Source organism: Esox lucius, chromosome 11, assembly GCF_011004845.1.
Source record: "Esox lucius isolate fEsoLuc1 chromosome 11, fEsoLuc1.pri, whole genome shotgun sequence".
NCBI lineage: Eukaryota > Metazoa > Chordata > Actinopteri > Esociformes > Esocidae > Esox > Esox lucius.
The window spans coordinates 8,838,938-8,863,699 of record NC_047579.1 but is presented as its reverse complement, the minus strand read 5'-3'; the positions used below and the strand labels follow the sequence as shown (position 1 = coordinate 8,863,699).

The window sequence follows — 24,762 nt, the reverse complement described above, 5'->3', positions numbered from 1 at the left end:
CGCAAACACATCTCTGTCACTCCTCCTTTTAAGTTCTCTAACACGTAGCGATTGGAATCAACTACAAAAAAACGATAAAACAATCTACTTTTTTCAACATTCAACATAGTTAAGTGCAGTCTCTCCATGTGCTTGGTGTTAATGTACACAGCTCAAAAAAATTAAGGGAACACTTAAATCCCACATTTGGTCTCGATGAAAGAAATATATTAAAAGATCAAAATCTTTACTGTACATTGTGTAATTCATTGAGAACAAAATGACATAACAATGGCCAATGGCAATCAAAACCCCCAACCGATTGAGGGCTGGATTCAAACTCACCCCAGAAAATCAAAGTAAACAATTGAAATCCCAGGCTGTTCCAACTTGCCTGAATTTCATCACAGCAACTAAATGTGACTCAGTAGTGTGTATGGCCCCCATGTGCCTGTTTGCACTCCAGACAACGTCTGGGCATTCTCCTATATGAGACGACGGATGTGTCCTGGGGATCTCCTCCCAGACCTGGATCAGGGCATCAGTGAGGTCATAGACAGCCTGTGGAGCTACTTGGCGGCATTTGATTCACCGATACATAACGTCCCAGAGGTTCTCAGTTGGATTCAGGTCTGGGGAACGTGAGGGCCAGTTATTGGCATCAATTCATTCATCATCCAGGATCTGCCTGCACACTCTGGCCACACAAGGCCGGCATTGTCCTGCACCTGGAGGAACCCAGGGCCCACTGCACCAGCTTAAGGTCTGACGATGGGTCTGAGGATTTCATCCCGGTACTTTACCGCAGTCAGTTTACCGTTGGCTAGCAAGTGGAGGTCTGCGTGACCCTCCAAGATATGCCTCCCCAGACCATCACTGACCCACCACCAAACTGGTCATGCTGGATGATGTTGCAGGCAGCATACCGTTCAATACGGCCTCTCCAGAGTCCTTCACATCTGTCACATGTGCTCAGTGCGAACCTGCTCTCATCTGTGAAGAGAACAGGGCGCCAATGGCGGACCTGACAATTCTGGTGTTCACTGGTAAATGCAGATCGAGATGCACGGTGCTGGGCTGTGAGCACAGGTTCCACTAGAGGACGTCAGGCCCTCATGGAGTTTGTTTCTGACAGTTTGGTCAGAAACATGCACACCAGTAGCTCTCAGGAGGTCATTTTGTAGGGCTCTGGCAGTGCTCCTCCTGTTCCTCCTCGCAAAAAAGAGCAGATACCGGTCCTTCTACTGGGCTGATCTCCTGGTATCTCCTCATGCTCTTGAGACGATACTGGGAGACGAAGCAAACCTTCTCGCGACGGCACTTATGGATGTGCCATCCTGGAGGAGCTGGATTAGTTGTGCAACCTGAATGGGCTGCATGTACCACCTCATGCTACCAGTAATGACAAGGACACTAGCAAAATGCTAAACTAGAGAAGAATCACTCAGGAAGGATAAGGAGAGAGCAATTCTCTCTGGCCACCACCTGCAAAATCATTCCCTTTTTGGGGGTTGTCTTGCTGTTGCCTCTCCAGTGCACCTGATATCGCTTTCATCTGCACCAAAACAGATTACATTGATTCACAGTCACTTATGCGTCCTAACTGAACAGATTGATATCCCTGAACTTTAATTGACTTGGTGTTATACTGTGCTGATTACGTTCCCTTAATTTTTTTGAGCCATGTAGTTTAGTGAAACTGATCTATATTTTAGTGTAGCGCACTTCACGTGATCAAAAAGTTAGGTCGGGTGATGCAACTAATTAGGAGTGGACAACGATTTAAACAAATGCCAGTGTTAAAGACCGCAAATCCGAAGAAGTCAACAACTCCAACAACATAAACTTACAGGAAATGCAACACCAAATGCACATTGAAACGAAAAAACCGCGACCATTTGAAAAAAAACATTAACATAACAGTGGATTTTTTTTTCCTTAAATGGTACCTCATATCATTCAGCGAAGGTTAGTTTGGATTCATTTGCTGTTCCAGATCAGCCGGCGTTCTTGGGTCGTTTTAGTTGTGTGGGTGAATTTGAATTCGTTCTATTGTACTCCACGGAACCACAAATTATGTGCGGTTGCATAGTATTCCCTACTTAACGTTAGAAAAAATGTTTTAACCCTTACCTAATGTTCTTCATAAAATGTCTTTTGTCACAAAACTACCACGACCAGGACCATAAATCAAAGCAGTACAGATAATTGGACAAAACTTGGACAAAAAAACGATATTTAAACAAGTTGGAGGGAACGGTTACTATGCACAGTATTTGTATCGAATTAAACAAAGACCCCCCCCCAACAACAAAAAAAAAGTACTGTTCTTTAACCACTTACCATTTTAACGTAATAGATTTCTGTTCATATTTCACGAAAAGTCCCTGATGCTTGGAAACTAAATCAACTGCATCAGCGATCAGCGTCTTGTGAGCAACAATAAAGAAACACTTCCGGGTCACGAAAATCTGGACATTTTCAAATTAGAAGAAACCAACGAATTACTTAAAAACGGAGATAAATTTAATTTATTAATTGTTTGAGAACATGTACCTCTCAAAACATTGACAACAATTCAATTATGATCCTATTTAAGAGTAATTTCGATAAAAAGTGGGTGTTAGAACATGTTCCAAGGGTCAAATTCAGACAATGCGTGTAACAGAATATGGAATACATTGCCTCATAGCTCTTAAACTATTGAATATTCCACAGAGAAAGCAGTGTAGGAAATGTCCAGGAGAATGTGTAGAGTAAGACAAACCTGTCTAATCATGGGGAACGGTGTGCTACATCTAGCAACACAATATTTCCACACTCTCTTTTTCCACAATGTAACTTAATGGATATGAAATTTACTCATACAGAAAAAACTATTCTATATGCCTCAGTGAATGTATTGTAGGAAATGTTCAGGAGAGTCTATAGAGTAATTATATGCAAAGAAAATCAAGGGGGACTGTGTATTTGCAATTGTTGCTGGCATTTCACACCGCCCATATCATTGACCACAATGTAACTCAGTGGATATGAAACACATATTGACTTATACAGAAAACTCTATATGCTGCAGTGAATGTATTGTAGGAAATGTTCAGGAGAGTGGATATACAGCTCCGTGAAAAATTAAGAGACCACTCTCTTTCATTTCTTTCCAAAAAAGTTGAAATGTAAGGTCTTGAGTGAGGAACAGAAGGGTTAAAATTAAGAGACTATTGCAAATTGAATGCTTGTCTTCCTCACTCAAACTTTCCTTTTAAACTTTTTTGGAATAGAAAGAAAAATGTACAGTGGTCTCTTAATGTATTTTCTGGTCTAATGCTAGACTGAATCATCCCTATGAATTGGACCAGGGGTGATTCTAGGGTCAGAGCTTTAGGGGTGCTGAGCACCCAATGAGCCCCACTGCCACCACCCACCCTCTTTTCACAAAAAAACAAAAAATATGTCTATTGAAAAATAACTTTATCATTTTAACATTGGTTCAACTAACTCCAAAATCCAGATTATTTTTTTTCTTTTTTTTGAGACCTTTCAGAGCACCAGCCTAATTGTGAGAGTTCACACAGACAACACCCTGTAACCAACACAAAACCTTCTTCACTCAGCTGGTTTCCCTACCGTTAACTCCATGTGCCTCCTTTTATATCAACAGTCATCAGATTGGTTAGATTAGATTCAACTTTATTGTCATTGAACAAAGTAACAAGTACTTGGACAACAAAATGTAATTCATCTTCTGTAAATTATTTACAAATGGCCATCTCTAACATATCTGGTTGCACGCCTGTCTGAACTTTCATAAACCAATATAAGTCATCAATAAATAATAATAAAACAAGAGCAAAAAAAAAAAGAAAAAAAAGAAGGTAAAACCAAAAGGTCCAAAATATCCAGATTATTTACAGAGGTCTTGAAAATACTTAGAAAGTAAATATATAAAAAAAGAAAGAGAGGGAAATCTTTGAAGTACTTCCCCTGAATCCTCATTTGGCTCTACTTTGGGAGAGTTCATCTATGTCGCCACACTTTGAGGGTGGCAAACCAGTCAATTTCAAGCAACACCTTCTCAATAGACATCACAGTTAGGTGCTGGAGTCTGCTTTGGCCTGTGGTCCTCCTGAGCCATGTATGAGCCATTACCTAGATAAGTAATTTGATACAACAATAGATAGCTGGTTTGCATTATCTGTTACTTTTGCTTAACACTTTTCAGAAGAAAAAAACTAAACAAGACAGAGGTCATTATGGACTGTCCCTAGTCTCTCACTTGAATCTGTCTTTTTTCTTTTAAAGAACTGTCGTATGTCCATTGCTCAATGGCAGGCCACACACACACAGAGAGAGAGAGAGTAATGCTAGGAGTTCAGGGGTTAAGCCTGGTTCAGGTTAAATCCTCTGTGTGTGAGGAATGAATAAATACAGCAAAAGAAAAACAACTTTCTTTTATTGTCTAGTTTGATAGTCAGCCACAACTGAAAAAGAACAGATATACATTTAGGAATGACTAACAATTCATTTAAAAAGCCACAGTGAATGTTTTCACACATACTGGTGGTATACAGTGATATGTTTGTTTTCACTCTGGTCCAAACGCCAGGGATTCATGTTTCCATGACGACTGACCAGTTTTCATGTTTACATGACTCCCGATTGTTAAAATGAGTATCAAATTAACGATAAACTTTAACAACAGAGACACACGTAGGCACTACACAGGTACGCAGCTCATTTGTCGCGCTGCTGTTTTTGTTTCACGCTCTAGCAGTTAATAAACAGAACTGCATGCGTCTTGCGGAAGAACATTGTAACTGGCGCTTCTTCTCTCCGTTTATGACTATGGATGAGGTCCTGTGCTACTCCACAGCGGAGGGAACCCGATGGACTAAAATAGTCCGAAAATAAACACTTATTATAGGTGTACCGTGATTCAGGATACTGACTCCAGTACTCACAGATATGGTTTCGGAATCAGAACAACTCTAGGTAAAAGGAAAGAAGTGTGAGACACAGTTTTGGAGCAACTTAGTTGATTATCAACACTACATAACGGGTTCTCACTCTGCGTGTTTCGCGCTGGATGACGGTCGTGCTGAGCGGAGATGTAGAAGTAGAAGAAGAAGAGAAGAGGACGACACCATTTGCTAAGCGGGGATGTTTTAATTTTCATCCTTAACACACATTTTAAACCACAAACTACGGAGTATGTTTTGGACATTATTCAACCTTGTCAAAGACGACAACATTTTTAGAATAACAACATTACTTACTCCAAGTTTTAGGGGTGCTGATCTCCTTTTTAGGGGTGCTGAAGCACCCCTAAAAAGGGGCTAGCCTCGCCCATGAATTGGACATCATTTAAAAAATATATATAATCATATTTCTACTATGTACTGTATGTTTGCATGGTAATGGTAATACCTGAGTATAGCCCTGTGTCTATCTTGAAAGGATCATATACTATGGACATGTAGTGCCAGGGAAAGGGTGTGGCCCCTGGGACAAGGGGGTGGCTCCCTGAGCATTAAGACAACTTTTCTTCATTTGTGGTAATTTCCAAAAATTTATTTTGTAAAACACTGGCTTATCCACTCTGTTAAATGTTCAATATTATTGTCCAGTATATATGTGCTGGTGAACTTTAAGGCAACCTAACTGAGAGAAAACTATTCCCACAGTCAGAACAGTGGTAAGGCTTCTCTCCAGTGTGTGTGCGTTGATGAGCTTTAAGGCCATCCATTTGAGATAAAACACTTCCCACAGTCAGAACAGGAATAAGGCTTCTCACCTGTGAGCACTCTCTGATGTCTAGTAAGTTCAGATGATGAAATAAAACACTTCCCACAGTCAGAACAGGAGTAAGGCTTCTCACCCGTGTGCAGTCTTGTATGAGTAGTAAGAAAAAATTATCTTAAGAAACAATTCCCACAGTCAGAACAGGAGTAACGCTTATCAACAGTATGCACTCGCTGATGTCTAGTAAGTTTAAATTATGTTTTAAAATACTTCCCACAGTCAGAACAGGAATAAGGTTTCTCTCCAGTATGTATGCGCTGGTGAGTTTTAAGGTGACCTAACTGAAAAAAACTCTTCCCACAGTCAGAACAGGAGTAAGGCTTCTCACCTGTGTGCACTCTCTGATGAACAGTAAGTGCAGACGAAAAAATAAGACATTTTCCACAGTTAGAAAAGGAGTAAGGCTTCTCACCAGTATGTATGCGCTGGTGAGCTTTAAGGTGACCTAACTGAGAGAAACTCCTCCCACATTCACAACAGGAGTAAGGCTTCTCACCTGTGTGCACTCTCTGTTGAACAGTAAGTGCAGATAAGAAAGAAAAAAACTTCCCACAGTTGTAAGGTTTCTCTCCAGTATGTATCTTAATGTGTCTTTTTAACAGTACTAGAGATGAGAAATATTCTTCCCAATAGGGACAGTAGTGAAACCTATGCTTGTAGTCTTCCTGTTGTTTCCCTCCAAGCGTCTCCACTTCAGGAATCCCATCTGTGAAAGACATCAGAAGGGATTTATGGACACATTTTGGGACAAAATTATCAAGGATTCAAGCAGCTAGCATTATTCCACAGCGAAGTGATATTGACCTTAATACTGCAGTTAGGGCACTTGAAACCTTTAAAAGTATTGCTGGGATTAGCCACGCATGCAGACATGACAACCATCAGAGAAAGAAATGTAAAATATTTGCGGATTAGAGTGGAGAGCAGGATGTTTTGCTTTGATGGAAAATAAAGGTTTCAAATTGATTTAATATATAGTTTAATATTGCCATTGATATGCTTTCTCAGAGTCCCAGACACAGTCTGGAGGCCAAGAGAAACATGGACAATTTGTTTAATGCACTCCTCTGTAGAAAATCTAAGTCCAAGGCCTCAGTGACTGAGAAGCCCCACATATCTGCATTCCCAGATGACAATTCAGGCCAGGGGTAGGCAAATTAAGGCTTGCAAGACAATTCCATCTGGTAGTAAAATTGTTTTGAGTGGAAGTAAAACATTGCTAAACCATTCTTAAAGATCAGAATTTGTGGCCTGCAAATCATTTATGATTAACAAATTACATAACAAATGCGGCCCTTCGTTTAATTTCACAATCTTGATGTGACCTCCGAGCCAAACGGTTTGCCCTCCACTGGTTTAGGCAATCAGTTAATTCAGTTCAAATTATTTAAGCCTATAGATGATAAAATCCCAGCTATTGAAAGTTTTTATAAAAACATTAGACTTTGATGACATTGTGAAGGATTTTGCAAGTAGCGAAGCCAGGAACAAATAAGGTAAGACAATTTAATTATTAATTAAAAACACTTTTTAGAGAGTGAATTCTTTAATAAGCTGTTTGCTTTGAGTATGTAAGTTCAATGTACACCACTTAAACATGCCCTTTACTTTCCTATCAGTTCCAGGCAATAAACTAATCCTGATAAACTTCCTCCTCTCTCCTGTTCTCATTATAAAATACTATTTCTGGTATTTCTAATTAAGTGTCTCCCCTTACTACTTTAATACCATTGCTAACCCTTTATTAATAAAGTTATAACATCACCTCTTCCTAGTTGTACACATGTCCTCTATATTATTTCCCTTTACTTCCTCTGCTAACACTCAATATTAGAGTGAAACATTTTACAGAATTTAATTAGTAGAAAATAATTGTCTCAAAAACATGACAATTAAAAACAAGGCAAGTGTATTTAGTCAAGATGACAGAGGTTTTAGATTATTATTATTTTTCTCTAGATTCATGTTAATTGTTCAGTGATCTCTCCATAACTGCCCAGCCGTTGTTTAAGGAAACGTGCATCAAACTTTTTATTTTATACTTTTGAAATAACTGCATTTATGGGTCAAAGTGTGTTTTGTTGCTCTCCCAAAAACAGATAGCTGAAAGCAACACATTCTTATAGTCTTCCAAGGTAAATAAACAGCGGCCCAAGAACTAAACTTTTCATTACCACTGCTTTGGTTTTTATACTTTTAACTTATGTAGCAAAGTGGGAAAAACTAAGTCAGATTAGTTTAGTTCCACTAGAGAGTACTGTCCTTGGTAGGAATGTTAGGCAAGAGCGGATGGGATTGCTCCTGCACAATGGGTTGGGAAACCTGTGCTAACTCCTGTCGTTGTCCATTGTGGTTCCAACGCTATTTTGTTTGGTAAACATTATTATTTATTATTGTTCCCAGGTTAGTGCTCAAGTAAGATAGTTGCAGATTAATTATTGACACTGTAATCATTTCATATACAGATGCATCTCCAAATTCGAATATTGTGGAGAAGTTAATCGTTTTCAGTAATTCAAATGAAAAAGTGGCACCATATATTCTAGATACATAACACAGTGAAACATTTCTGTATTACACATTTTTTATTCTAATATTTTGAGATACTGGATTTTTGATTTCCATGAGCTGTAAGCCGTAATCATCAAGTTTGAAACAAAAAAAGGTTTGAAATGTTTTACTTTATGTGTAATGAATCCAGAATACATGAAGGTGTCACTTTCTGATTTGAATTACAGTACAAAATGAACTTTTCCACGTTATGCAAATTCCTTTAGATGCATCTGTAAAGCTTCAGTTCTTTGTGTTATTTTCTGTGTTGAACTATAACTTAGAACTTATTGTCATTTCTTTTAGTGCTGTTTGGTGATGACACGTTCACTTATCTGACAATTTCAGTCTGCTTTTGAGATGGCAACAGAGGGAGTGCACAATAAGACCTGGGAATCCCTGCTGACCATGCCTCCTCTGCAATTTGCAATTCCCATGGTTCTTCACAGCCAGCCAGCAAATCTAGACTGGACTGGAGAACATCTTTAAAATATTCTGTCTTTTTTGGTTTCTGAAATGAAAAAAAGTATAACAATATGGAGAAAACTGACAGATAGTGTGATAAATCATCTTCCCTTTCACTGGTAAAAACAACAAATCACTACATTGACAATGACAACATTAAACACGTTCTTACCTTGAGTGAGTAAATCTCCCTCTGCGTTATTAATGATTCTTCTCCACATTCTTCCCCTCCTCTTCATCTTTAATAGTAACATTCAGTCCCAGCGTTTGACTTTTGTCTTCCAGTTTCACTGATGTCATCTCTGAATGCCCCCTGAGCTTCACAATCAGAATCCAGTAACAAATGTTTGGGCTCAGTGTGGAAGGAGAGCAGCAGGCTGGGTTTGTCCACCCTCTGCTAAAATAAAGAACAAATCAGAGCCATACATGACTGATCAACATGTTGATGGGAATAAAATATAATCACAATGGGGTTTGTTTTTTAATCCTACACTAGGCTTAATCAGCAAAACTGTCCCATAAGGATTTTTTAAAGCAACTTATTGCCAATATTGATTAAATTACCTTGTCCTATATACAGCTCTGGAAGAAATCAACAGACCACTGCACTTATTTCTTTCCTTTCCAAAAAATTTGAAAAGGAAGGTTTTGAGTGAGGAACAGAAGTGTTAAAATTAAGAGACCACTGCAAATTGGACAATTCTGTTCCTCACTCAAAACTTTCCTTTGAAATTTTTTTGTAAAGGAAAGAAAAAGGTGCAGTGGTCTCTTAGTTTTCCGGAGCTGTATATTGACACAGTTAAGAAAACAAGTTGGTGAAAGCCAGAAACACAGACCTTATTTTTCAGTGGGTTTAAAAATCTCTTAAGAGAGAAATTAACGGTAGAATAACGCAAAGAATCAATATCATACAACTTGTCGAAAGGTCTTATGGAGATTATGACTCAAACTGTGCTGCTCAATACTTATGTGGCATTCTATGAAATGCATGTTGTCAGGAAAATATTTTTTAAAAGGCTCTTGAATATTCAGTAGGTTTAGATGGTGCTTTTTGCTATGCCTGTACCAAACATTTTACATATGTTGGCCAAGACTTTGAAGGGCTGGGTAATTCAGCAAAAAATCTAAGAACACCAAACCTTAATCCACCACCTGAACTCTCACTGCAAAACAGGTACGATCCACTGACTTGTGTGTAAATGGACCTAGGGAAGCTAACCACAACACTAACATTAGAGCGAACCAAAATCAAAGAAATAGCCCTAAAAACATTGATAGGATGAGGGAAAGAAGAAATGTCGCTAACTCCACATTTAACAAACCACATACTATCTTGATTGGGGACAATATAACCAAGCATATTAGAATGGAAAACACTGAAAACCTAACCGTGGCTGACACATCGGTCAGAGAGCTAACAGAAATGTTGCCAGTTATTCTCTCTACACATCCAAGCAACATGCAGATTATTATCCACACTGGATCTTTTGACATTCCACAAAGGAAAACTGGATCTGGGATCCTGAAAAATGATTTTTCTATGCTACTGGAGAAAATAAACAACTTTCAACAATATGTTTTAATCTCAGGCCCCATTCCAGACTCCTTGGGCTGAATACGTGGCTGACATCGGCATGCCTCAACCACAGGATTAAGTTTATTGACAATTTCAATATCTTTTGGAACTGTAAAGAACGCTTTAGACCGGATGGGGTTCATCCAAACATCATGGGATGCAGGCTGCTTGGTGCCAACATACGTCACACTCTTGGAATGCCATTTCCAAACAAGATAAGCATGAAGGACGGTACTCATAGGCAGAGTATTCACCCCCCCTCCTGACCCTCTAACTAAAATCACCCAATGATTCCAGAAGTTGTCCTTGTCCCAAATGGGGCACAACAACTCTCACCCGCCCGCTCACCACCACACTCCCCCTCTCCCACACTCACCAATTAGGGAGCTAGTTCTACCCAAACAGAGCAAAGCTCATCTTCCCCTATTGTGGAATCTGAGCATTAACAATTACAATATGAATGTAAGTTTCATTGGAAGTGAATGTGCCTAGATAATGAGAACAACAGAAACCTCTCTGTTTAGATTATCTCTCTGTAGGTTGCGCTCTACTAACCCCAGGAATGTTTTACATTGACCATTTGGCGTGGGGGTTACTGTTTTGGAAACCTGATCTTTGCTAGGTAGACACACCCTTCAATGTATATACATTAGCTTGTAACCAACATTGCAGTGAGAAGAGATTGACTGAGATGAGATTGAGGTTGTGTAAGGAAGACCAGGTCCGTAACCTCATGAACAAGACTTTCTAATGCTGCAATAAATAATATAATTTCTCTCTCCCTTAACAAACGGTTATGCTAATTATTACAACCACTATATGAAACGGCCGATTTCTAACACCACCGTTTAAAATGATTGCTTAGACAACTGTCACATCGTCAACAACCTTGTCCTTTATTTTCACAGAGCACAGAATATATTTGGTGATTTGCTTCGGGTCCCTGCTATTGTGAAAATAGGAATGCAGACTGTTTTGAGTACAAGCTAGGACCCGGTATCTCTATTCCTGTGTTGATTAGAAATAGAAAGAATCGAGTGCATGCAACTTATCAAGTAAACTTGTCTAATCTGTTAACTCTAACTCGTCAACCTACAAGTCCAGGAACCCCTATACATCTATTAAGCTGGCTTTACTTAATATCATATCTGTCGTCAACAAATCATTCTTGGTAAATTACATAATGATAACCTAGAACCTAGAATGTATGTTTCTCACTGAAACGTGGCTAACAGAAGATTGTAGTGTTACTGTTCTTAATGAGACAGCACGTGAAATATTTGGTTATATGAATATGTGTCGAAATGGTAGGAAAGGAGGCTGCCCTATTCAAAGACAGATTTCAGTCCAAAGAAAATACATTAGGCAATTGTATTTCTTTTGAATACCTCTGTTTTACATTGAAGGGTACCCCCAAAAATGTATTTGTATCCATTTACGGACATCCACAATATTCTGTAAATTGTATTGATGATTTTGCAGTTGATTATAACTTGTTTATTATTAGAGGGGATTTTAACATCCACATAGATAATAGTACGGACAATAATGCCAAAGAGCTTTTTGCACTTCTTGACACTTTTGATCTCACTGAACATGTGAAAGAGTGTACACACATTCGAGGCCACATTCTAGATCTGTAAACATTCTAGATCTGTAAAGGAACATATTAGACAGACCATCAGAACTACACAGTCTAACCAAGAAATTGTACCGTCATCACGACCACCAAGACATTACATGGTTATTATTTCAAATTTAATACAATTGATCAATTGATCATCCCTAGAAGAAACAGTTTGACATCTTAAAGATTCAACATGTTTTCTCCAACACACTGTCATCAGACTTTTTTAAAACTCTTTTAACTCCATAACAATGGATCTACAGCAAATAGTTAATAGCTCTCTGCAATCAGGCATTTTCCCAACGTCTCTAAAAACAGCTGCCATTAAGCCCCTATTAAAAAAAGAGAACACTGGATGCATCTATAATGAACAACTATAGACCTGTATCTAATCTCTCTCTTATAGCCAAGATCATTGAGAAGGTTGTCTTCAACTCAACAATTTTGTGAATTCAAGCGGTCTCTGCCCTGATATTTTTGTTTAATGATATACGGCTGAATACTGATTACGATAAAATAACAGTTCTGGTTCTATTAGATCTCAGTGCAGCATTTGACACTGTAGATCAAGGAACACTAATAGATAAGCTGGAAAATTGGGTAGGACTCTACGGGACAGTCCTTGATTGGTTCAGATCATATCTAGATGGCCGGAGTTACTTTGTCACTATTGGTAATCATGAATCTGACAGGGTGGCTATGACATGCAGAGTTCCCCAGGGATCTGTTCTCGGGCCACTTCTGTTCAATCTCTATATGCTACCTCTGGGCCAAATTCTACAGAATAACTACAGGAACCACAGCTATGCCGATGATACTTAAATATACAGGTGCTGGTCATAAAATTAGAATATCATCAAAAAGTTGATTTATTTCAGTAATTCCATTCAAAAAGTGAAACTTGTGTAATGTATACATTCATTCCACACAGACTGATATATTTCAAGTGTTTTTTTCTTTTAATTTTGATGATTATAACTGACAACTAATGAAGACCCCAAATTCAGTATCTCAGAAAATTAGAATATTATTTAAGACCAATACAAAAAAAATATTTTTAGAAATGTTGGCCAACTGAAAAGTGTGAACATGAAAGTATGAGCATGTACAGCACTCAGTACTTAGTTGGGGCTCCTTTTGCCTGAATTACTCCAGCAGTGCGGCGTGGCATGGAGTCAATCAGTCTGTGGCACTGCTCAGGTGTTATGAGGGCCCAGGTTGCTCTGATAGTGGCCTTCAGTTCTTCTGCATTGTTGGGTCTGACGTATCGCATCTTCCTCTTCACAATACCCCATAGATTTTCTATAGGGTTAAGGTCAGGCGAGTTTGCTGGCCAATTAAGAACAGGGATACCATGGTCCTTAAACCAGGTACTGGTAGCTTTGGCACTGTGTGCAGGTGCCAAGTCCTGTTGGAAAATGAAATCTGCATTTCCATAAAGTTGGTCAGCAGCAGGAAGCATGAAGTGCTCTAAAACTTCCTGGTAAACGGCTGCGTTGATCTTGGACCTCAGAAAGCACAGTGGACCAACAGCAGTTGATGACATGGAACCCCAAACCATCAATGACTGTGGAAACTTTACACTGGACTTCAAGCAACATGGATTCTGTGCCTCTCCTCTCTTCCTCCAGACTCTGGGACCTTGATTTCCAAAGGAAATGCAAAATGTACTTTCATCAGAGAACATAACTTTGGACCACTCAGCAGCAGTCCAGTCCTTTTTGTCTTTAGCCAAGGCGAGACGCTTCTGATGCTGTGTCTTGTTCAAGAGTAGCTTGACACAAGGAATGCAACAGTTGAAACCCATGTCTTGCATACGTCTGTGCGTGGTGGTTCTTGAAGCACTGACTCCAGCTGCAGTCCACTCTTTGTGAATCTCCCCCACATTTTGGAATGGGTTTTGTTTCACCATCCTCTCCAGGATGCGGTTATCCCTATTGCTTGTACACTTTTTTCTACCACATCTTTTCCTTCCTTTCGCCTCTCTATTAATGTGCTTGGACACAGAGCTCTGTGAACAGCCAACCTCTTTAGCAATGACTTTTTGTGTCTTGCCCTCCTTGTGCAAGGTGTCTGGTCGTCTTTTGGACAGCTGTCAAGTCAGCAGTCTTCCCCATAATTGTATTTCCTACAGAACTAGACTGAGAGACCATTTAAAGGCCTTTGCAGGTGTTTTGAGTTAATTAGCTGATTAGTGTGGCACCAGGTGTCTTCAATATTGCACCTTTTCACAATATTCTTATTTTCTGAGATACTGAATTTGGGGTTTTCATTAGTTGTCAGTTAATACACTCACCTAAAAGATTATTAGGAACACCTGTTCAATTTCTCATTAATGCAATTATCTAATCAACCAATCACATGGCAGTTGCTTCAATGCATTTATGGGTGTGGTCCTGGTCAAGACAATCTCCTGAAATCCAAACTGAATGTCAGAATGGGAAAGAAAGGTGATTTAAGCAATTTTGAGCGTGGCATGGTTGTTGGTGCCAGATGGGCCGGTCTGAGTATTTCACAATCTGCTCAGTTACTGAGATTTTCACGCACAACCATTTCTAGGGTTTACAAAGAATGGTGTGAAAAGGGAAAAACATTCAGTATGCGGCAGTCCTGTGGGCGAAAATGCCTTGTTGATGCTAGAAGTCAGAGGAGAATGGGCCGACTGATTCAAGCTGATAGAAGAGCAACTTTGACTGAAATAACCACTCGTTACAACCGAGGTATGCAGTAAAGCATTTGTGAAGCCACAACACGCACAACCTTGAGGCGGATGGGCTACAACAGCAGAAGACCCCACCGGGTACCACTCATCTCCACTACAAATAGGAGGCTACAATTTGCACAAGCTCACCAAAATTGGACAGTTGAAGACTGGAAGAATGTTGCCTGGTCTGATGAGTCTCGATTTCTGTTGAGATATTAAGATGGTAGAGTCAGAATTTGGCATAAACAGAATGAGAACATGGATCTATCATGCCTTGTTACCACTGTGCAGGCTGGTGGTGGTGGTGTAATGGTGTGGGAGATGTTTTCTTGGCACACTTTAGGCCCCTTAGTGCATCGTTTAAATGCCACGGCCTACCTAAGCATTGTTTCTGACCATGTCCATCCCTTTATGACCACCATGTACCCATCCTCTGATGGCTACTTCCAGCAGGATAATGCACCATGTCACAAAGCTTGAATCATTTCAAATTGGTTCCTTGTGTTTTCAAGTCATTTATTTTCTTCAGAAAAGGTGTTGCAAGACTCACTAGTCTTTCATTGTGTTCATAAAACTGACACATTCACAGGTGAGATTGATTCACAATTGCTTATACTTCCTAACTGGACAGATTAATATCCCTGAAGTTTAATTGGTGTTATACTGTGATGATTATGCATTCCCTTGTTTTTTTTTAGCAGTATATATCTTTCATATTGGAACAGACAAGTTACTGTGGCCGACAAGTTTTAATATTCACTAAAGGAGCAGCTCTTTTGGGCAAGGCTTTCCAGCGAACACAGCATTCACAGGTCTTGACTTTCACTTTAACTGCTGAGAACATTTTTGGCCAATAGAATCTGGCTCTTGCTAGGTCCACTGTTCGCTGGTAAAATATATGCTTATTTTAAATTTGATACCAGCAAAAGTTTCAAAACGATTAGGACAGGGGCATGTTTATTACTGTGTTGCATCTCCTTTTCTTTTAACAACATTCAGTAAGTGTTTGGGAACTGCAGAGCCCATTTGCTGTAGTTTGAATGTTTAAAATATTTAGCTTGATATATGATTTCAGCTGCTCAACCATTCAGGGTCTCCTTTGTCGTATTCTTCGTAATGAGCCAAATGTTTTCAATGGGGGACAGGTCTGGAATCCAGGAACCCGGACCCTTTTACTACGGAGCCATGCTGTTGTGATACATGCAGAATATGGTTTGGCATTGTCTTGATGAAATAAGCAAGGGCTTCCATGAAAAAGACGTAGTCTGCATGGCAGCATATCATTCTCGAAAATAATGTAACTGAAGATATGCAGATTTCCGGCCTTACTGGCATTCCCAAATGTAACTGCAATTTGTGTGTACTTATGTTGTCAGGACAATCAAGGTATCCTGTACAAAATCTACCTGGGAGATTATGAGGAAGTGATCAGAATATAAATCAGAATACTTTTTTCAATTTTTTCATGGACAAGCTATAACACAAATATTGACGATTGGTGCTAAGAACCCATCATATGGTTTCCCAAACATGTCAACATTATCAGAAAGGAAATGGGGATTGATAGACATAAGAGCTAGAGCTGGGCAAATATTTTAATTAGTGGTGTCAAGAGACAATTCCAAGTGTCTGAATATTACATTATTCTACTGTTATTGCACATCTGTAATTTCTATGCTTTTTGTTCTGCATAGAAAACCATTTTCTTCACTATAAACACAGACATTCTGGTGCCATTGGCTATCTAGGGGACATTCGACCTTGGTTATTATTGCGCAATGCAGACATTCAATATAGTTTATCAGCTGTACATTATCGGATAACATTGCCAATAGGCTGGTTATGTTCCTAACAACCTAAAAATTCATTTGGCACCGAAGCTGATGCTTTATCTCAAGCATAGACCAAACCTGAGCTTACCTTGTAAGAGGAAAGGTATTTGATGAAAATGGATTTTCCAATAAAGATGTTGACTCTCGGATGTCTGGATCGATATAGGTACAGTGGATATAAGAAGTCTACACAACCCTGTTAAAATGCCTGGTTCTTGTGATGTAAAAGAATGAGAAAAAGATAAATCATGTCAGAACTTTTTCCACCTTTCATGTGACCTATAACGTGAACAATTCAATTGAAAAACAAACAGAAATCTTTGAGAGGGAAAAATAAAAACTCACAATAACCTGGTTGCATAAGTGTGCACACCCTCTTATAACTGGAGATGTAGTTGTGTTCAGAATTAACCAATTACATTCAAACTCATGTTGAATAGAAGTCATTACACACCTGCCATCATTTAAACTGACTCTGATTAACCACAAATAAAGTTCAGCTGTTCTAATAGGATTTTCCTGACATTTTCGTAGTTGCATCTCGTAAGTTACTACATTTTGCAGACATGCCATAGTGTTGTGATAGCTATCTATCTATACCCCAAACTATATACCCCAAACTGAACTTATTAATGTAATTGACAAGCATTTTCCATTTAGAAATGTTAGAGTTAAAGGGAAGCATTTACCCTGGATTAGTTCTCACTTAATTAATCTTTTTAAGCAAAGAGATAAGGCATGGGCTAAATATCGAGCTAGTAAATCTGACCCTGACTGGGATTATTATAGATCTCTTAGGAACCAGTGCAAGACTCACACTCGAAATGCTAAATCCAGTTACTACAGAGACTGTTTTCTTAAAGATTTTAAAAACCCTAGACAGTTCTGGGATCATTTGAATCGAGTTCTCAATAGGAATACTAAAAATCCTGTTAATCAACTGAAAATAAATAATGATACAATTTCTGATCCTTCTCTTATTGCTCATGCTTTTAATCAGCATTTTACTGCAATTGGTGATTCCAATCATGTTTATTCTCATACTAATGACCAGGTCTCAACATCTTCTTTTATGCCTGGTTTATTTAAATTTAACAAAATTATGCCCATTGACGTGTTTAATGCTATAGCTGATCTGAAGGAATATAGTAGTGCTGGTCCGGATGGGCTTGAGGCTAGGTATATTAAACTTGCAGCTCCTATACTGATATTTCCACTTGCTGATCTTTTTAATCTGTCTTTAAACACATTTACTGTCCCTGCTACATGGAAATGCCCGAAAGTTATTCCTTTATTGAAAACTGGTGATGCTTCTATTATGAATAATTATCGTCCTATCTCAATTATCTGTTCCACTGCCAAAATATTTGAGAAAATTATTTTTAATCAATTATCGAAATTCATTACTCAGAATAATATCTTATCACCATTTCAATCTGGCTTTAGGCCTAATTTTTCAACCACTACAGCTTTATTAAAGTTCACCAATGATACTTTCTCTGCCTGTGACAAGGGACAGTTAACTGGTGCTATTTTTATTGATCTTTCCAAGGCCTTTGACATGGTGGATCACTACATTCCCCTTGATAAGCTTTATGGAATTGGTTTGAATCAAAGTGCTTTATTTTGGTTCAACTCCTACCTTCATAACAGACGGCAGTGTGTTTTGTTTAAAGGTTCACTGTCTGATTACTTACTGGTTGATAAGGGTGTTCCTCAAGGTTCCACTCTAGGACCACTTTTGTTTTCGATCTTTATTAACGATTTATCACACATTTGCACCATGAGTAAGATACATCTCTATGCTGATGATACAGTGATTTACACTGCTGACCCCGATATTCACCAGATCCAGAATAGGTTACAAGTTGACTTTAATATGATTCAAAAATGGCTTCACAGAAACAACCTACTGCTGAATACTGAAAAATCGTGTTGTATGCTGTTTGGGACGAGGCACAGAAGACCATGTGCTCTTAATTTACAACTGTATTTTGCTAATGGGTCTTCTATGATGAATTCTACAAAATTTAAATACCTTGGGCTGTTGTTGGATTCTGAGCTTACTTTTAAACCTCACATTGACTATATCATAAAGAGAATATACGGGTGTCTCAGTACACTTTATAGATCTGTCAATTGTTTTACATTGGAAGTCAGGAAAAGATTAATTTCTCAGTTGATTTTGCCGATTATGGATTACGCTGATATTATTTATATTGACACCAATGATGCTGCTCTTAAGCCGCTTAATGTTGTTTTTAATTCTCTATGTAGATTTGTTTTGAGGTGTCCTTTTAAAACACATCACTGTGTAATGTATGCATCATTGAATTGGCTTCAGTTGAATGCAAGAAGAGACTTTCATTGGTTTCTTTTTGTTTTTAAGTGTGCCTACTTTGATTGTCCTCCTTACCTGAGAGAACTTTTGGTTCCAAGTAGTTCGCTGTATCTTCTTAGAGATATGCAAGCTCTCGCCTTTACTGTACCAGGAATCTTTTCAGTCATTGGTCGTAAATCCTTTCATTATAAAGCAACCAGTGATTGGAATAACCTTCCTCTTTCCTTGAGGTCTATCTCTTCTTTTCATAGATTTAAGTTATCTATATTCCAATATCTAACTAAGGTGTGTGCATGTTATTAAAGCCTGACTTTCTATTATGTATGTATATACGTATGTGTGTGTGTGTGTGTGTGTGTGTGTGTATGTATATATGTGTGTGTGTATATATGTATATGTGTATATGTAAGTGTATGTTGATATGTATATATGTATATATATATATATGTACATAGGTATATAACTGGATAATTGATTTACCTCTCGTGAATCCAATCTTTGTCCTTTTTATGTGCCACTCATTGTTCAATGAATTGCTTGTACTTTTTTGAAACTGTCATAACATGTCAAAGCTTTGAGGCCTAAGGTAGTGATGTAAGGTGTATATTAGTTGTTGTTGTATTTTTTTTTTTTTTTTTTTTTTTTTTTTAGTGCTGTGGATTTATGTTCTGGTACTTGGACCCTCTTGAAAATGAGATGCTGCATCTCAAGAGGATATCCATTAATACATTGAATTGAATTGAATTGAATATACAGTATCTCACAAAAGTGAGTACACCCCTCACATTTTTGCTAACATTTGATTATATCACTGAAGAAAATGATATTTTGCTACAATGTACAGTAAAGTACAGCTTGCACAACAGTGTACATTTGCTGTCCTCTCAAAATAACTAATGTGCTCAGCGTCATATCCAGAGGTTGTCTTTGGGAAATAGATGAATGAGTGCTCCCAGCATTGCTGCAGAGGTTGAAGTGCTCAGACCATACGCCGCACACTGCATCAAATTGGTCAGCATGGCTATTGTCCCAGAAGGAAGACTCTTCTAAAGATGATGCACAAGAAAGCCCACAACTATTTGCTGAAGACAAGCAGACCAAGGACATGGATTACTGGAACCATGTCCTGTGGTCTGATGAGACCCAGATAAACATATTTGGTTAAGATGGTGTCAAGCGTGTGAGGAATACAAAGACACGTGTGTCTTGCCTACAGTTAAGCATGGTGGTTGTTGTTTTGGTTATTGTGTATTTATGTGTACTGTATATTGCAGTCTGTGACTCTTGTTGAGTGTCCTTTGTGTAAGAGTTTTCTATGAGTAAGCACATCATGAGCCTGTATTATCAAGAGTCAAATTCCTGGCAAAATAAGCTGATTCTGATATGTAGTAGGAATTAAGAAATATATTACATAACAATATACATATACAACTATAACTTCTTAATAACATAAATAGTCACACTTTACAATAAGAAACAAAAATGCCCATAATTAATGTGCTACTGTTATTAGGTAATGCTAATGAAGACTCCACAAGTGTTAATTATCCATTAATTCCTATTCATTTAAAGTTGGAAGCACCGAATTGTCTAAAATGTCTTTGTATCCTGTAGCATTAAGATGACCCTTCACTGGAACTAAGGGGCCTAGTCCAAACCCTGAAACACAGCCCCTGACCATAATCCACAAGCCCAGAACGGCAGGGTTCTCGTCAGCTACAGGAGCTAGGTTTTTCAATGGTTTACTATGTCATGTCTACGAACATTTCTGTGTGTATTATTTTTTGTAGTTCATATGGTATGTGGTTCTCCCACCCTTAAAATGTATGGGCTGGGTTGCCAGATTTCATTGACAGTATACAAAGCTAAAATCCTGTGGAATCCACCCAAATGCTATTTCTTTCTACACTCCCCTATTTGTAGATTGAGCCAATTTCAGTTATAGTCACCGTGAGCTATTTTGCATGCCCCTAGCCCCCTCCTTTGTAGATGTGTTGCAACCCCCCTTTGTAGTGATGTGTGTTGGGATTATCTTTACCATGGTGTGTTAATTCCTATTTACACAGTTTGCTGAGTGTGTCTTCTAACCCAAGATAGAAATGGTTGGTGCCCCTGCCAGTCTTTGGTTCCAATATCTGTATGTGGAGGACAGTCTCCCTGGTTACAGCATGTTGCCCTATGAATTTGTATGTGTAAATAAATATTGTTGGTTTTGTATCCATCATGTGCAGTGGTTTGTCCAAGCTTCTGACTACCAGACCTGCCGGTTTATCGAATGTGGGGGCAGCATTCACGTTCCTTTGCTCTATCCAGTAATTGCTTCACCTGCTGGTGTTTCTTGGTTCATTACTATAGTAAAATTACTTATTGTGGTTTAATTAGATTTGTGTTTGGACTTTTTGGGTTGGTTTCACAGACACGGATTAAGCCTAGTCTAGGGCTAAAAAATTGAGTCCAATAGAAAACTCCAATTAGCTTATTTTTTTAATCCTATAGTAGGCTTAATCTGTGTCTGTGAAACTGGCTCTTTATTTGTATCATAAAGGGATTCATTCTCCAGTGGGTTTCTACATGTATTATGACAAATAGTTTTCAACAGATCAGTCTGTTGAATGGAAAGACTACCTTTAGTAACACTACAAAATGTCTAGCTTTGGAGTTGTGCTAAATGTATTCACTTCAATATGTGAAAGCCAGTCCTCTGTTGTCTATGGGAAAGTCACTTACATTTGTTTCTATGGGGGAAGTCTGGAGTTCACCCATAAATCTCAAATGTGTCTGTAAAAGAACTCTTGGCAGCGTGTCATGGGCCATAGCATAGAAAATGAATGTAATTCCGTACTTCAATTATGCCAGGATCAGCCTTTTAGGACTGTATTCATAATTGCTTTTAGTCCCGGACCAAATGTCCATATAGTTGCTTTCTAGTGCTAGATCAAATCAGACATGTTATGGATCCTTAAGATAATTACAAATAATATGGAGTAAGACTGTACATAACTTAAAACTGTATGTCGATAGTTATATTCTTCTGAACTAACTAAAATTACTATTTCTACCGTCTTTCAATTTATGTTTGATACAAATAAAATGATTTAAAACATTTCCCATAATTGATGAATTGGTGAATAGGCTATCTGATATCTGAAATTCCAACATAGGAAATCATTGAATATACAGAGTGATTTGTAGTTTAAACGGTTCTGCCGAGATGTAAAATCTCAAGCTGCAAATAAGGAATTGGGATAGTAGTTGCTCTGCATTTTGCCAATATCATGAAAACATGAGGAAAATAGAGACCCCTAAGTTGGTGATAATATATATATCTGTTTATAATGGCTACTGAGATGTTAGAAATCCAGATAAAGAACTGCAATTATATTGCAATGGTATCTTTTCTTTGCTGACCATTTTGTTAAACTACTAGAAGAAAACACTTTTCTTTTATAATGAACAGCCAAGTCCAGTGGCTACTCTAAACATTAAGTGCTTTTCCAAATCTTCAAGTTAACATTCAACCTCTTCAAATGTGAGCACTATGTTCTTAGTCATACTTCTCTGGTAAAATAACTACAAAGAAATGTATCCCATTGGCTGACGGTGAATGTCAGCTGATGATCATGAAGAACACTTTGACAGCCCACAGGATGTCTCTTATCTATAAATTATCTTGCATTTAGAAGATGTATTAGTTGTTCTGTATGTAGAAAACTAGCTACCCACTTAAGACATCTATCAGGAGAAAAAAGGACCATCTGAAGACTGTGAGTAGGCTTAATATGCTGTTCTGAATAAACTATCGATGGGAAACGTAGTTAAGAATGTTGCCATTACAATGAGCTAGTTCTTTTTAATTGGTGAGTAATTAACTAAACATCAGGTGTTTGCTTGTCTCAAGAACCTGCACATCCCAATACTTTACATTGACAATTTAACATCATCCATCCATCTTCTTCTGCTTATCCGGGGTTCAGGTCACGGGGGCAGCAGTCTAAGCAGAGATGCCCAGACTTCCCTCTCCCTAGACACTTCCTCTAGCTCTTCCTGGGGGACACCGAGGCGTTCCCAGGCCAGCCGGGAGACATAGTCCCTCCAGCGTGTCCTAGGTCTTCCCCGGGGTCTCCTCCTGCTGAATGTCCGCGTCCACGTCCCACAGAACCGGCGCCACAATGCACAAGGCGGGCAGAATCGGTGTCTCATCTGCCCGCCTTACACCCGCGTCGCACAACCGAGACAACGCGTCTGCCTTGGCGTTTTTCGTACCCGGCACGTATGACAGCGTGAAATCAAATCGGGCAAAAAACAACGACCACCTGGCCTGACGAAGGTTCAGTCTCTTCGCTGCCCGGATGTACCGGGGCCCGGTGAACATTCTCTTAAGGGTGCGAAATGCCTCGTCTGCCTCGGCCGTCCAGGTGATCTGGCTCGGCCCACCCTTTAATAAGGAGCTGCTCCCTTGCCAAAGCCCCGACCACCCTGTCAACACTCTCTGCGACAATGGACCTAGGTTGAGACAATGGCACCAGCGCAATGCGCAGTCTCTGTGCATAACCGCTGTCCATAAAATTCCCAGCTGCGCCTGAGTCTACGAGCGCCTTACACTGAGAGTTAGCAGGAAAATCAGGGAAGGCCACCAAAAGTGTCATGTGCTTCGCAGAGAGCCCTGACAGTGTGTGTGGTCTACTCACCTGACTCAGTGTAGGGGTGTCAGGCTTCCCCCGCTAGACCCTTTCCCGCTGGAAACGGTAGGAGGCAGAGTGTCCCTTCCTCCCACAAAAGGAACACTCCCTAGACCGCACCGTCTCCCTTCGTGCGGCGCCTCCCACTTCCATGGGTTCACCAGACACTCACCGAGCTCCCTGCCATCGGGCGGGTGATAGAAAACGGCCCGAAAGAGGCCGACGAACGCCACATAATGGGCACACTCCGGCCCGTTAGTGGACCAAACGGAGTTGGCCCAGTCCAACGCCTTGCCCCTCAGGCAGGAGACAAGGGCCGAGACCTTCTCCCTATAGCTCCAACTGCAACAAAAACCCAGAGCACTGGGCTGCGTCTCCGCTGAATCCCTGAGGAAGGCTAAGTTGAATGGTCCTCCTCTGCGACGGTGGAGACGATGGCAGGGACACTCCAGCCAGGTTGAGTGTTGGTGGTTGCTGCTCAGGTGGCAGCCTCACCTCCAACCGCCGCACAGCCTGGACCATCTTGGTCCTGGCCTCCCCCAGGTACGCAATCATGTTGCCGTGTTGGTGGAGCAGGTCACTCCCCGCTGACTCCATTCTGGTGTGGTAAACTTGAGTCAAACGCAGGGAGGCGATTAACGTAACTTGTATTTTTAACATACAAAACCAAAGGCACGCTATAAAACTGTGCACAAGCACTAAAACAAACATGCCTATCTCCAGTAATAAGACATAGAACAATACCACACAAAGACACCCAGAAACACAGGAACTAATATAGGCAACATAAGGGAATAAGGGAATGGACACCAGGTGTGTGCAATAACAAGACAGGACAGTGCCGTGGGAGGAGGAGCGGCGTGGCTAGAAGGCCGGCGATGACGCGCGCCGAACACCACGTCGGGAGGGCTGGCGCGTGTCCTACACGCGCGTCCTCGTTACAATTAAGTTCCAATCGAGATTTGGCTTTTGCATTTCACTGAACTTGTCCAATTGTGTTAGGAGCTGAGACAATGAGCGCGGATATGCATTTATAGTTAACTGCCTTGCAGTTAAGGACATTAAATGCATATTTTTTTTCAGATTGTGTTTTCTAATTAGATAGCAGTTCACTGCACATTAAATTAAATGGGATGACTTTTGATATTCACTTCAAGAGAGTAAGCTGGCGTACATTGGCAGGCACTTCTCCAGTTGGGATTTTTTTGAT

At 39.6% G+C, this 24,762-nt stretch overlaps 1 protein-coding gene and 1 pseudogene across 3 annotated transcripts in view; both read right to left on the bottom strand.

The window, feature by feature from the left end:
• Positions 1–2,410, bottom strand: part of LOC109616258 (zinc finger protein 501-like) — a 30,299-nt gene extending 27,889 nt beyond the window's left edge. For all 3 annotated transcript variants that reach the window (XM_020050804.2, XM_020050805.2, XM_020050801.2), the window contains exon 1: positions 2,323–2,410. In XM_020050804.2, the coding sequence (XP_019906363.1) occupies positions 2,323–2,325 (3 nt within the window). In that variant the 5' untranslated portion in view covers positions 2,326–2,410. The remainder of the gene's footprint in view (positions 1–2,322) is intronic.
• A 3,213-nt stretch (positions 2,411–5,623) lies between these two features.
• LOC117595352 lies at positions 5,624–24,149 on the bottom strand (annotated as a pseudogene).
• Positions 24,150–24,762: the final 613 nt, after the last annotated feature.